This window comes from Heterodontus francisci, chromosome 23 (assembly GCF_036365525.1).
Source record: "Heterodontus francisci isolate sHetFra1 chromosome 23, sHetFra1.hap1, whole genome shotgun sequence".
NCBI classification, from domain to species: domain Eukaryota; kingdom Metazoa; phylum Chordata; class Chondrichthyes; order Heterodontiformes; family Heterodontidae; genus Heterodontus; species Heterodontus francisci.
This window is the reverse complement of record NC_090393.1, coordinates 33,187,009-33,202,248: the sequence shown is the minus strand read 5'-3', so window position 1 is coordinate 33,202,248 and position 15,240 is coordinate 33,187,009. Positions and strand designations below refer to the sequence as shown.

The 15,240-nt window shown below is 38.5% G+C and overlaps 1 protein-coding gene across 5 annotated transcripts in view; it reads left to right on the top strand.

The window, feature by feature from the left end:
- clip1a (CAP-GLY domain containing linker protein 1a) overlaps positions 1–15,240 on the top strand; it is a 231,074-nt gene that overhangs the window by 180,692 nt on the left and 35,142 nt on the right. For all 5 annotated transcript variants that reach the window (XM_068055040.1, XM_068055039.1, XM_068055041.1 and 2 more), the window contains one exon: positions 8,456–8,576. In XM_068055040.1, coding sequence (XP_067911141.1) covers positions 8,456–8,576 — 121 coding nt within the window. The remainder of the gene's footprint in view (positions 1–8,455; positions 8,577–15,240) is intronic.

The following is a 15,240-nucleotide window of genomic DNA, read 5'->3' as shown; positions in this document are numbered from 1 at the left end:
GGGCAGCTCACTATTGGTCTGAAATCAAAAATCAATACAAGAAAATGGACAAATCCCCAGGGGGATACCCTTATTAATAGAACTACAGTATACTCTTGTTTTTCCTCACAAGCACAGACATTCCTTTCTCTACTCTATGAAAGGTCCTTTAAGAGTTTTTTCCTTGAATTTTTGAAGAATAGAAAAATGCATTGGATGCATCTAGAGATGAAGCAGTAGAACAATTTAAATAAAATATGACTATTCTACTTATTTCATTGTTGCAGTAACTCGTATCCAGTATCACACCACTTGCTTTTTAAATACTTGTTTAGAAATAATTAGAGGATGCAATTAATTTATCCTGAATGTGCGAAAAATCTCAGTGTCCATTATCTTGATGAACAACACTGCTGAGAAATGGTGGTCTAACAGACGGAGCGTGGTGGTAATGTTACTGGACTAATAATCCAGAAGCTGGACTAATGCTCTGGAGACATGAGTTCAAATCCCACCATGGCAGCTGGGGGAATTTATATTCAATTAATAAAATCTGGAATAAAATGCTAGTCTAATTAATAATAACCATGAAACTACTGGATTATCTTAAAACCCTATCTGATTCACTAATCTCCTTCAGGAGAGGAAATCTGCCATCCTTCCCCAGTCTGGCCTACATGTGACTCCAGATCCACAGCAGTGTGGATTACTTTGAACTGCCCTCTGAAAGGGCCTAGCAAGTCACTCAGTTGTATCAAACCGATACAGTTACGGTTCGAGAAGGCAGCTCACCACCAGTTTCTCAAAGGCAATTCGGGATGGGCAATAAATACCTTGCCAGCAACGCTCACATTCCAAGAACGAATAAAATAAATACATCATCATGCTTTGTACTTTGCTTGGTCCCCATTAATGTAATCTGTCATTGCCATAAGTAAGTTTTACATAGTATATTTTAATTTACTGAAAGAAATATTTTATTTGGGCAGTGATTTTAACCCTTTGAAATGCAGATGATCTTTGTGATACATTGACAAAGAGAAGTTATGTGCAGAAAATATGTGCAGATGTCTTAACTTCTGTATGGTAATAGTATTTTGCACAGCTGAAGATGTTTAATTACTCAGTATAGGATATTCTTATGATGTATTTGTTAAATCACACTGCTGAAGGCAATTGGTGCTACAACGAGGGTTTAATTCAAAATCTTCACATAGACAATGTAACGCCACAGTGAATATTTGTGTTACCCTTTGATCAAAGTCTTTCCAGATGTGCAACGATAAATTAAAATAAAATGTTAAGGCAGCTGCACAGCGACACCAAACACTATAGAAGGGTGGGATGTTCATGCTGGACTGACTTTTTATTTTGTCCTCCGTGCAATAAGTTTTCAATTAATCACTTGTGCTATAATAGGGAGACCAGGTGCTATTCCACTGGGTAGGAAAAAGGAAAGCAAATGGGAGCATCATCCCAGCCCACATTCACATATCCAAAAGGTTGACTATCAAGTGTCTCTGAGCAGGGCTTTGGTGCAATCACTTGTCTGCTCTTTCAATTACAGAATAATGCAGTACAAAACACAGAAGACTATAAGAGGTAAAGGGAAAATAATGCATATAATTATAAAATCCCTGCATAATTCATGATTGAAGTCAATATCAACAGTAAAATATGAGGTGATATTAATTACACAATCCCTCCATATCTCGTTCTTCATTTCTCATGAACTATTAAACCCAAGTCAATGTATTAATTTTTTTTCAAACTATGACAAAGATATTGTGGTGTTTTGTAGCTTCAGATTTAGTACTGAATATAGTATTTTATAACCATTCGCTAAGTTCCATTGCATTATATGAGCTGCAATTTCATCAAAATTAGGTATCAATTACTGTAGCTGACACTTTTTAATTCTTCCCCCACGCTGCAGAAGCGGGGTGACTCATGGTATGGTACTGTCCATCTGCCATTTGTGGAGAATTTCTGCTCATCAGAATAGGTTTAAAACACTTCATCAGATTTTAGACACGCCACCTCAGGTTTTAACTACACTTCATGGGTGATGACTTTGCTTCAAACACTTGAGTTTCTTTCACCAATGGGCATGCTGGCACCTATATGTGCATGTGCGCGCACTTTTGTGTCCATGAACCTTAATGACACATCTCAGTTTTTACAATACGAAGCTTCATAAGTGGTCTCAATCATCAAACACAAAGGACAAAACTTGAACTCGCTCAATACCCTTCCACTTGCATGGAGTTAAAATTGGGCCCAAAGTCTCTTTACAGATGGGAATGTTAGAAGATGTGTGTGCATGTATGTTCGTACATCTATAAATTGTGACCTACCACTGACTTAATATATTGGAGATATGTCATTCGATTTTAACCAAAGTTTGTTAACTTATAAGGCACTGAGTTACTTTCACAAATGTGCATGCTGGTTTTATCCTTGTTTTGTAATTGTTCTGTGCTATTTAGAGTATTAAGCAGTGTTACTCAGTGAACTGGATAGTATGCTTAAGGAAAGATTTTACATTTCCCATTGTTTATTAATGGCTCTCAATGGAGAGTTGTATTATTTTGATGAAGAACACTTAAAAAAAATATGTTCAACTGCAGTTCCTCAAAAATAATTAAGAATTTGAACGTTATTTCCAACATTCTGTTGTAGCTTAAGTGATGTGAAAAGATATCATCATAATCTATTACAAATGCTAAATATTTGTAGTCCTTAAATTTCAACTTAATTTTTCCTGTCCTGTAAAATTCTAATGACATTACTGCGCGTAGTATGTTGCTGCAGTGTTCTCAGTTTTTAAATGGTCATGTCATCAAACTACATTTTTCACTCATTTTAAAATAAAATACTCCAATTTTACAATTTAATTTTCTAATTCAGGCTTCGTTTAGTTGCTTAATGGTTTTAATGGCAGGTACGGCTGAGGGCTGGAATTGTTTTGCTGGTTAAACTTTATTCTCTCAGTCCCTGTTACCTATATTTAAATATTAACAATTTTTTCTAAAACAATATTATGGGTTTCTTCCTATGTTTATGATGTAACTTTCTGATGAATGCAATTGCATGTTGGTGTATTCCATATAGTTAACTAAATTTGTTGCTTTAAAGCGAGTGATGAGTGAGGGAATATGGTATTAAATGAGTTTGAGAAAGAAAGCTTTATTAGGACTTTTATATTTTCTTTATCTGACTGCATCATCCACAGGCGTCTAGTGTTTAATTTATCTGTTGCCAATAATAGTGTTCTGCCATCTTATGGTCATCCATAGTTAAATAGCAACAACAACTTAGATTTATCTTGACCTGTCTGCAGCCTTTGGCATGGTTGACCACACCATCCTCCTCCTCCAACGCCTGTTCCCTGTCGCCCAGTTGGGTGGGACTAGTTCCATTCTTATCAGTCTAATCCCCTCTAGAGTATCACTTGTAATGGTTTCTCTTCCTGCTCCCACACAGTTACCTCTGGTGTCCCCCAAGGATTTATCCTTGGTCCTCTCCTATTTCTCATCAAATGCTGCCGCTCAGCAAATTCATCCGAAAGCATGGTGATAGTTTTCACGTGTATGCTGACAACACCTAGCTCTACCTCATCACCACCTCTCAACTCCTCCACTCATGCTAAATTATTGGCCTCCTTATTGGACATCCAGTTCTGGATGAGCAGAAATTTCCTCCAATTAAATATTGGAAAGACTGGAGCCATTATTTTCAGTTCCCGCTTCAAACTCCATTCCCAAGCTACTGACTTCATCCCTCTCCCTAGCAACAGTCTGAGACTAAACCAGTCTGTTTGCAACCTTGGTGTCATATTTGACCCCGAGATGAGCTCCTGACCACATATTTGCCCCATCCCTAAGACCACCTATTTCCACCTCCATAACAGCGCCTGACATCTCCCCTGTCTCAGCTCATCTGCTGAAACCCTCATACATACCTTTGTTACCTCTAGACTTGACTACTACAATGCATTCCTGGCTGATCTCCCACATTCTGTCCTCCGTAAACCTGAGGTCATCCAAAACTCTGCTGCCATGTTTTACACTTGCACCAAGTCCCGTTCCCCTATCACCCCTGTGGTTGCTGACCTATGTTGGATTCCGATCAAGCAACAACTTGATTTTAAAATTTTCATCCTTGCTTTCAAACCCATCTGTGACCTTGCCCCTTCTCTATCTCTATAATCTCCTCTAAACCCACAACCCTCCGAGATATCTGTGCTGATCTAATTCTGGCCTCTTGAGCATCCCTGATTTTAATCATTCCACCATTGGCGGCCACGCCTTCAGCTGCCTAGGCCCTAAGCTCTGGAATTCCCTTTCTTCATCTCGCTACCTCGCTTTCCTCCTTTAAGACACTCTCAAGACCTCCTCCTTTGACCAATTTTTTGGTCATATAACCTAATATTGTCTTATGTGGCTGGGCATCATATTTTGTTTATAATGCTCCTGTGAAGTACCTTGGGATGTTTTATTACATTAAAGGTGCTATATAAATTGTTGTTGTTATTCAACGGCTTTAATGTAGAAAAGTAATCCACAGAAATGTTTTCAGAAATAAATGAACCAAAGGAGATATTCGAAGGGGTGACCAAAAGTTTTGTCAACATGATTTTTAAAGATGGTCTTCAAGGAGAAAAGGGAGGTAGAGGGAATTAAACTGGGAATTTAAGAGCATTGGATCCTAGGCTGCTGAAGGCATGCTTGGTATTGATGCAACAAATGTGTGTGTGGAGGAGCAAGTGTGGTACACAAGAGGTTAGAATCAGAGGAGAAGAAAGTTCAGGGAATTGGCGAGGGATGAGGTCATGAAAGCATTTTAACACTAGGAAGAAAATTTTAAATTAAAGGCATTGTTGGGTATGGGAGCTAATGTAAATCAGCAATGAATGGGTGATGGGATAGAATACGAGCAACAAAGTTTGGAAGAGCTGAAGTTTATAGAGGGTGGGACGCTACCTATTGGAATAGTTGGGTCTGCAGATGTCAAAGGTATTAACAAGGGTTTCAGCATTTGGTTAAACTTAGACTATCCTTTATAATTTTCTAAAAATTGTAAACTGAAGGCTTTTCATAAATGCCAAACCTTGCTTTGCATATAATATTATGGTTTATAAATAAATATTTATATTTCTTGTATGTTTGTGCTTTAAATTTAATTTTTCTGCTCTTGTGCATTAACTGTGCTATTCAGATGTGACGTTTAAACAAGATTTTATGAGATACCAATGATTTTTTAGTGATTGTCATTGCTGTAATGACAGGGCGCTACATTGACTTTTCTAATCTAGGTGGCCAACAAGGAAAAAAGGTTTGTGTAAACCATATGTCTCAAATAAATTGCACTTTCCCATTTCAGCTACAGAAATGCTGTGTGAGAACTTCTAATGCAGAGCTCCTTTTTAACATTTTTCCCTCAAGAAATGCCCAATAATCCACTTCTCTATTGGGGAGTGGGGGGGGGAATAGTAGTTATTTGCTGCTAATCTTTTGCAATTTATTGACTTGATTTAATAAATTTTTGCATATTTTGAGGAAGATTTCTTTATGTAATATCTAATGGGCATTTTGTTTTTCCTTCCTATTTTGAAATACAAGCCTCTAAAATGAGTCACAAATTTAAAAACTAGTGAGTATAGACATCAAGGTGCCTTTTATTTTTGTTTCACAATTTGTAAAATTATAATTATCTGCGGTAAAGTTGCATGATGCCTTTTACATATCTTAACTAGCATGAGCTACTTATTGACCTAGTTATATGTACACTGATCACCAATAGGAATTTTGCTTCCCATTTGACTACTGCAACTACAGCTTGCTACAAAATAAATGCACTGTATACCATAGAGATGTTTAGTATGATATTTTAACCTATTTATTTGCAGAGCAAATTCTTGTTATCTGGAAATGACGATTATCACAAATTAAGTGTTGTACTGATGATGTCATAAGTGACAGTGTTATAGTTGTCTGACTGCCTGTCTGTATGTAAAATATGTATGAATGTGAGTCCCTGAAATGATTGGTCAGTGACAATATTAATCTTTTATTTATCGTGGATCCCATATCATTTGGCATTTTAACCATCTCTTGCGTTTAGGTATATAAAGTACAATTGTTCATGTCATTTATTTTTTAAGTGCTGTGACTGGTCGGTAAAAACAATGTGGCTGAAAAATCTCATCTACTGTTGTATATTGGCAAGGGGCGAGGCTGGAATTCCTGTATTTCAAGGTAGTTATTACCCAGAACTATGTGGCTTGCTACTTGTCCATCCAATCCCCTTAATGTAATATAGGTCCTGCAATAGGCTGCTTCATTGTTGGGATTGTTATGAATAAACTCTATTGAATCATCAGCTTACAGGAATACCTCCAACCAAAGTTGAAAATCCTACTACCTCTCTTTTGTCATTTAGGCTCCTTCAAACCCATCTCTGTCGCTAAGCTTTTGGTCACCTCCCCTAATATCTCCTCAGTTAGCTCAACACCATTTTTTAATCACACCTCTGTCAAGTGCTGTGGAACATTTCTCTACATTTATGACATATGAGTGCAAGTTGATTATATGCAAATTTAAGTTTTGTGGTAATGATTTGACACTTTTTTTATTTTATTAAATCTTGAAACTTAATGATTCATACCAGACTAGGGCATGCTTTTCATGTATTCATACTTTTTCCCATGTAACAACTTATTGTCCTTTTAGTTCTTCCTACCTTGTGCAGATGCGACATACAATTCCCCAGCAACCTCCTCAGGCCTTTGTCCACACTGCAGTCTACTTTTGCTGAAGGGTGCATGCTAGCAGCCTGGGCAGACTGGCCTACTAGATTTTTTTTCTCTTCCCCCTGTGGTATACACATAGTCACAGTCTATTCAATCTCTTCCTTGATTGTCATGAACTTTCCTCCCAACATTTCTGCTCATGAGCTTTCCACAGACACCTATTAACTTCCACAACTACTTTCACTATGCTTTCCACCTCACTCCCCAAATAAGGATTACATTTTTCTCCCAGTTCTGTTTTATTTCCTTTGATGACTCCACTTTCCACACTACAGCATCAAAATATCCACCTTATCCTCAGCAGACGTTTTGATTTGGAGACTGTAAGTTAGAAAACGTTGCTGGCAGGGGTTTGAGGTCATGGTGTGAATCTGTTTTTCTTCTTGCAATTAGTGGATCTGCATGAGCTTTGTATTTTAACGTCAGATCTGCTGCATATGCAGCTTGTTTTCCCTCTCATTTTCTCAAGTTTTTGTTTGTGTGGAGCTGTTTTGTGTCTTTTTACCCCTATTTACATATTCTTTTCTTTTTATATCTCTGGCCCATTTCACTGAACCTTTATATCATCTTAGATTTCTGTGGAGCATGTTGCAGGCTTTAACCCATTAACCCCCTCACTATGGTTAGTCGATCTGCTGATTCCCTTCCCCACCCATCCCCACCCCGATTAAGACTACATAACTGAAACATGTTTTGTTCTTCTTTACAAATACTGACAGACCTTTTGCCTATTTTTACCTCAGATTTGAGTTTTTCCTTTTAATGATGCCGTATCTTGTTCACTGTCCCTTAGCATGGGAAATTTGACACTCTCCATGCTGTGTTTTTTTCTGTACTGTTCTTCAGTCTGTACCATTAACCATTGCTGAATATTTCCAGGTTTCCTGCCAGTGCTGTTCTCAGCTGGCTATTAGGTGGTCTGAGCTGACTTCTCATCTCGCTGTTCCATTTCCCTCTCACTTCCACCCATCCTCTACAAGAAACCCTGTCTTCATTCGTTCCACCTCTTCAGGTAGCTCTGCTGAGGTCAGGAATTTACCGTGTGAGGAACTGTGGCACATTATCCCTGTGTCATAGTGATTCAATATATGAATCTACTTGCACCACTGGGAGAAAATTGTATTTTTAAATGGTTTAGGTCACTATGTCATTTAAAAAAATATAGATTTTGTACATTAGGTCTTTAAAATGGAAAGCAACTGGGTTGAGCCAAATTATTCAAGCAATACTGCTTTACAAAGGGATTTAATATTGTAATGTAAATATGCACATTTTACTGTAGTGAACACAGTCAGTGAAATTGATGCCTGTAAGCTTTGGTTTTAGCTGCAGCTGTGGAATAGATGGATCTGTTTGTTAGTAGCAATGAATGTTGGAAAGCCTACTAAATAATTCTAAAAATATTTCTCCTTGTGTTATTGTTTAAGACCTCGTGATAGCTCCCTGGACGGAAGTTTTGCAGCTCTGAAGCCCATGGTTATTTTTGAAGTGCAAAGTTTATATTTGTAGCCATAGAAGATTATTTTGCACATTTCACATCAGATTAGCATACGTGACCTAGAAACATTTTAAAGATATGATGCTGATCCTCTCCCACTGCTTCTTCACTTGACTCTCATCAGTGGTTACTATAGTAACCATGCACTCACTTTGCCTTTGCAGAGAGGAGCTGAAGCTGGCAACAGCCCAGAAGTCCCAGCAGCTGGCAGCACTACATGAGGAAAACGGCAAACTTGCAGGCGAGCTGGGCAGAAGCAAGGACGAAGTCACCAGTCATCAGAAGGTATGTGCTGCAGAAAGGTGCTTGGATCTTTCCACACCACAACAATTCAATACTGGCACTTTTAGAATTTCAAACTGTATAATACCAATGCTTGTTAATCCCATAATTGGAATAATCTAACATGTTTTTTTTAAACTTTTATTATCTAGTATTCTTTCCTATTCAGTATAATTTTCTTACATAAACCACATTTATTATATAATCAAGTGGAACATTTTTGCTAATTATATAACGGTCAGTTTAGTTACATAGGTGGCTGATCGAGTCTCAAATCTTTCGTATTTTTTTCCTTTTGGTCACTTAAAGCTTTGGAATTGGGATAATTATAACCACAATCCCTGCACAGCACGTTACCCCTAGCAACATGCATTCAAAAGCCTCTATTTACATAATTTAATTCAGTTTTTGTTTTAGTGTACATTAGGCATCTATTTACCATCTAACTTCCTGTGATAATAGTATCTCCATTGATGACTTAAATCTGCTTGTGATTTTGCTAATTTTTCCCTAAAATATGAGGCAGAATTTTCTCTGCTGGATTCCATCCTTGTTTACATCTACTTACGGAGGTAGGATTGGCCCTATGTAGGCACCTGGAAGCAATAACCTATGGTCAATACTTACTTCCATTTTCAAAGTTCTGCAAAAAAAGTTCGACATGGGGAAATAAATTTTTTATTGGTGCTTTGTTAAACTTAATTTTTGGTATTTTCAAACTAATGGAATAAAGTAATTTGTGTTTCCATACTATATAGTTATTAAGCCAAAAAAGGGTTCCAGCTCCTCAACTAAGTGAGCTACCATTACTTTGGATGTTAGGGCAATAAAATACTATGTTTTATTGCAATCGGAGCTCCTCAGATTAAATTATGGTATTAACAATTTTCCTAGAAGTTTTATAGAATAGCTTATTACCCATATTTTTCCTGGAAAAAATTAATTTATAACTAAGTGACACCAGATGTTGATTTAAGGTGCAATTAATTTAACCCCGACACAGTTAGTAATCAAGTTAAGACCTAAGAGTGGTTTCTACCTTGTAAGAATTTGTCTGAAAAATAGACCCTATATCACAGACAATGTCATGAGCTTCACAATGTTTGAGTTTCGGCATTGAAACATTGCACTGTACTTCATTGTTTAGACTTACCTATGCCACTGAAAGTAATGAACAGCACTAAACCTAGGTTAAGTGGCAAAATATTATGTTTCATTATGTAGCCTCAGAAATGCTGGGTTGAGTTCTGATGTAGAGGCAGGCCAGCTTGTGGTGAATTTTTAAAAGTTCAATTTTTTTAAAAATTGGACAATGTATTTTCCAAATTTATACTTGATAATGCAATTGTTTGTCACCCTCTACTTCACAAGTATAAATATTTTGATTTTTATTTCATTTCACATCCCAGCCAGCTTGGGTCTTATTGAGTCTTGAACTATGGGTAGCTTTGTGCTATTAGCCTATGGTCACAATGAACTGGATTGAGGCTGTCCAAACATATTTGTTTGGAACCCTAGCAGCAAGCAGAGAAAGGAGACTTGTTCATGCTTGGAAAAGGTGTCAAGATTCCTGGAGGTTAAAGGCTTGCATTTTAGACCCATTGTGACACCTCATGCCGCCTAACCTCTTTGACTCTTTCCAGTTACAGCTGTAGATTTCTCTTGCATGTTCACAAATGTTCCAAAGGGATGCCATTCTTTTCCTTCCTCAGTTGTAGTAGGGTTAACATTTTTAAACAATTATCCTATTTTTAAATAATATATTATAACTTACTGAAACGTCATTTAACTTAAATTGTCCACTTGTTTTTAAACAACATTTTGAACTATAGTTTTTACAATAGATAAGTTTCCACAAACTAATTTACATTCTCTTGGCTGTCAAATAAAAGTCAATCTTCAAGGTCAGTGGCATTTCAGTTGGTGAGAAGCCAAGGCAATTGTAAGCCTTTTCAGAACTATCTTGTAAAACCAGGTTAATTATATGAAAGAAAGACAGACATGCATTTATGTAGTGCCTTTCACGACCTCAGGACATTCCCAAAGCGCTTTACAGCCAACGGGGTACAGTTACTGTTGAAATGTAGAAACTATGCAGCTTTTCTATCTTAAAATTTGTGGAACATCTTGGCCAAGGAACACCAAGGGTCAACATGGATGTACAAGATTCATTTTAAATACATTTGTGTATAGCAGGACCACACCAAAGCTTCAGAGCACTGGAAGGAAAAAGTGTGATGCAAAGTAGATTTTAAATATGTGGAGTGATGAATTCAGATAACATTCTGAATATTGGACTTGAATAAAGAGTGTGCAGTGCATAAACCAATGATTTTGAATCTAGAAGCATTAAAGTTGTTTTTTAAAATTAAGTAAACCTGTTAATTTGTGTGCTAGCATGAGAAAGAGCGACCATGAAAGCAACCGAATTGCTGTAAAAATGAACGGATTCACTAATGTTCTTTAGGAAAAGGCACCTGCCACCTCTACCTGGTCTGACCTATACGTGACTCCAATTCCACACTACGTGCTTTACTCAGTGGGCTGAATTTTATTAGTGCTCTGCGGTGGTGCTTTTTGAACTTGGCAGCCTTCTGTCACAGAGGTGCTGCCGCTGAGCCCCTCCCCCCCCCCCCCCCCCCCCGCGGCCGGGCCAATATTACGCATGGGGGTTCATTTAAATAGAGGGGGCTGAGCGGCTGCCCGCGATGACGTACAGGGGGCAGCTGCTGCATCCCCGGCAATGACGTCCGGCGACAGCACGCAGGCGCTGCTGCCATTTTTAAAGGGTTTCAAGCCCTTCGGTAACATTTTAATCTTTAAAGGTCCCAGTCTCCGGGAAATAAAAATAAAATTTTATCTCAACTCTAAATCCCATCTCCCAGCCCCCAATGGGTAATTTTATATAAATTGCCCTCTTTTTCCTCCCCCCCCCCCCATAATAAACCTTTATAGATATCCTGAACATCTTTTTCCCCCCCCCACCATAATAAACCTTTATAGATATCCTGAACATCTCTTTCCCTCCCCCCCCCCCCGAACCCCCGCTTTGACCCTCAACCCCTTCCCACCATCCCCACAGCTAATAAAAATAGTTTTCCCTGCTCCTGCACCCATCCTGCCCTGAAAATTTTATTCCTGCCCCCTCCCTTCCAGATTCTCGCCTCGGAACTCTATATGAGTTCCGAAGGCACACGAGGTGCAATCGGCGGCCATAAAATCGGCGTGGGACGGCCACAGCCAGCAGCTAAATTCATTTGCATCTAATTTTTGTTCATTTAAATATTTAGATGAAGGCCCCGCCACTTGGCAGGGTGGGGGGGGTGGGAGTCGCACCAAGGTCCCCCTGCCGCCAATAATATGCCCTTCTCGACGTCGGGGGTTGAGGCGGGCCTCCGCCTGCCGCGATCCACAGCATCGAGGGGCTGGTAAAATTCAGCCCAGTGTCTTGCTAATGTTGCCCACATCCCAAGTTCTTGTTTCATTCCTAATAGTAGGATTTGACAGTATCGTCGTTAAACAAGTCAGCATAATATTTTCAGCGTCGATAGATAGTAATTAATAGAAATGATTATGATGAGATTGATTTCAATGTGAATTTTTCTAAATTGACAAAAATATACCAATCATATCTATAAGTAAGAAAATATGAACCTCAACATATTTATACCTTATTTCAAATAAACTCAAGTACATTGCTGACTTCTGATTGGTGTTGTCAGCATCTTTGTTTATTTAAGGATGCTTCCATGTGAATATCTATGAAGCTGCATAGCCCAGCAGAAGCTGCAGTGTAAAGTAAGTTGTGATCCTTCAGATGAGATGTTAAACTGAAGCCTCAGCTCCCTTTTCTAGTAGCTCAGTTAGACATGCAAAATCCTGTGGCATAATTCAAAAAAGACCAGCCCTAGCCAGTATACCTTCCTCAATCAGAACCACCAAAACAGAGTAACTGGTCATTCAAACCATTGCTATCAGAGGGATTCTGCTTCTTCATTTGCCTACTTTAATGATGGTTACAAAAAAGTGAAACACTTCGAGAAATTTTGATGTGATGAGGTGCTATACAAGTACAAATATTACTATAACTTGCTTAGTTGATGACTTCTTATCTAATATGTAAAAAGTGCTGAGAAAATTAGATAAATTGACATTTTTTAGCTTCCTCCCAGATTGCTGACGTTTATAGACATGCATTTTTTTTCAATTCCTGTGAAATACATTTATAAAAAGCAGCAGTATCATACCAGTATTGAATAATTTTAATCAATTTGTTGCCATAAAATCATAGAAATTACAACACAGGAGGAGGTAATCAGCACCAACATGCTTGTGGTGAAGCTAGCTTTTCAAATTGATCTGTATATTCTAAATCTTCATTACTCATATACAATAATTTTAAAAGTGGGTGCTTTGATTTAAGGACTTGATTTATATTCTATAACTTCAACCTACCTTCCTGTCCTCAATTATAAGTGATTTCATTAAGCCTACCATTTATATAGAGGCTACTGCACAATTGCTAGTGTGACGCAAATGTTTGAGTAATGAATAAATACCCAAGCATCAAAATCGTGACCCAGTTGGATCCATGACTTTCTTTAAAAAAAAAAAAAATCCTATCACACCAGCGATTGTTATTTATTTATACAACAATGAGAAAAAGTTTAAATGGGCAAAAAATGACTTACTTTGTGCTGAGACTTTGTGGTGCAGCAATATAGCAACTGAGTGCTGTGAATCGGCACCCAGCATTGGCAGCAGACTCGTAGGCAGAGAGATAAGACAGAAAAAAAAAGGAGAAATAGAAAGGTAAAGGACGAAGAGCAAAAAAAATTGATCAGAAGATAAGGCAAACATGAAACAGAAAGGACAGATACGGGGCGAATGGTGAATTGGTGAGAGTGATGCATTGTTTTCTTGGTAGTAGAATCTCTGTTTTTCTTCAACGGGCAATGATCCACCAGGAAAATAACTGAAGCTCAGTTATACTTGAGTTATACAGGGCTGAATTTTACCAGCCCCCCGACATCTGGGATCGTGGCGGTGGGGCCAGCCAAGTGCCTCAACACCAGGAAGGTCCCGCCCCATTTTACCAGCTGTGGCGAGGCCTCTTGGCGCCGGAACCTTAATTTCAGTATTTAAATAAATTTAAAGCACTGAATAATTACTTACCTTTCCACGATGGCCGTCCCATGCTGATATTCTGGCCAATTGCCGGAAGTCCCGCACTTTCAGATCTCTGTTTGGAGATCCAAGGCAGAACACTAGTGGGGAGGAGTGGAGTTTTTAGGGAGGTGTGGGGAGTGGGGATAACTCTTACTATTGGCTGAGGGAATGGTGGAAAGGGGTTGTAGGCAAAGATATCAAAGTTTGGGGGTGAAAGTCCGGGACCAATGAAAAAGTTTTTTCAGAAGGGGAGAAGGAAATAAATAACTTGTTTGGTCATTGGGGGGGTGGAAGAGGGGCTTTGATTTTTTTTTATTGAATGTTTGAATCCAATTATAATTTGCAGTTCTCTTTAAAAATTTAAATAACTTGTAAGGGCTTGAAGCCCTTTTAAAAATGGCGCCACTGCCTGCGTGGTGGCGCCGGACGCTGTTGCCAGGGACGGAACGCCCAGCTCCTCGACGTCATTGGAGGTGGGCGTTCCGCCCCCTCCACGTTAATGAGCCGCCGCGCACATCTCACGTGTATGTCATGTAGTTTTTGAAGCTCGCCGCCGAGATCAGTGACGAGCTGTAAAAATTCAGCCTACAGTGTCTAGATAGCAGATTTCCCCACAGTCTGTATCAGTATTATGATTGGGGTAATAGAATAGCTAGGTCTACCTTTTGTCAAAACATTTTTAAATGGTTGCAGTTGCACATAAAATAGCCATTAGCCCACTTACATCAGTAAGTGGTTATTTAACATGATTGTCTGCTTACATAAATCAGGAATATAAGTATTATCCCAGGGTATCAGCCTTGGCTCAATGGTAGCACTCTTACCTCTGTGAGAAGGTTGTGTATTCAAGCCTCATTCCGGAAATTTGAGCAAGTAATCAAGGCTAACATATCATTGTAGTATTGAGGAAGTGCTGCAGTGTTGGGGTGCAAGGTTAAATCAAGGTCCTGTCTGCTATCCCAGGTGGATGTAAAAGATCTATGGCATTATTTGAAGAAAGTAGGAGAGCATTCTCCTGGAGTTCTGGTCAACATTTATCCCTCAATCAGCACTGCTAAACTGTCATTTATTTAGTTGCTGTTCATGCAACCTTTCTGTGTGCAAATTGGCTCCCATGTTTCCTGCATTGCAACAGTGACTACACTTCAAAGGCATTCAATTGGCTGTCAACAGCCCAAAGTTCTACAATACTGCAAGTTCTTTATCTCTGGCTAAAAATATATGAAAATATGAGAATTACATTTGTAATACATGTGTCAGACATCTGCACTGCTGCATTATCTTCTTGAAATCTGTCCTTTGTCTGGATTCATCTAGCAGTAAATCTAGAGAGTACCAATGAAAATCTAAATAATCATGCAATTAGGTCAAGAATAAACAAATAAAAAGTGAGTTGACTTCTCAAAGTGTTTAATTTGTACCTATATTTTCAATGAGATCCTTACTTTAAAAAGTGTTTAAAAAACATTTCCTTCCAAACTCCTGCCAAGAAATTGTC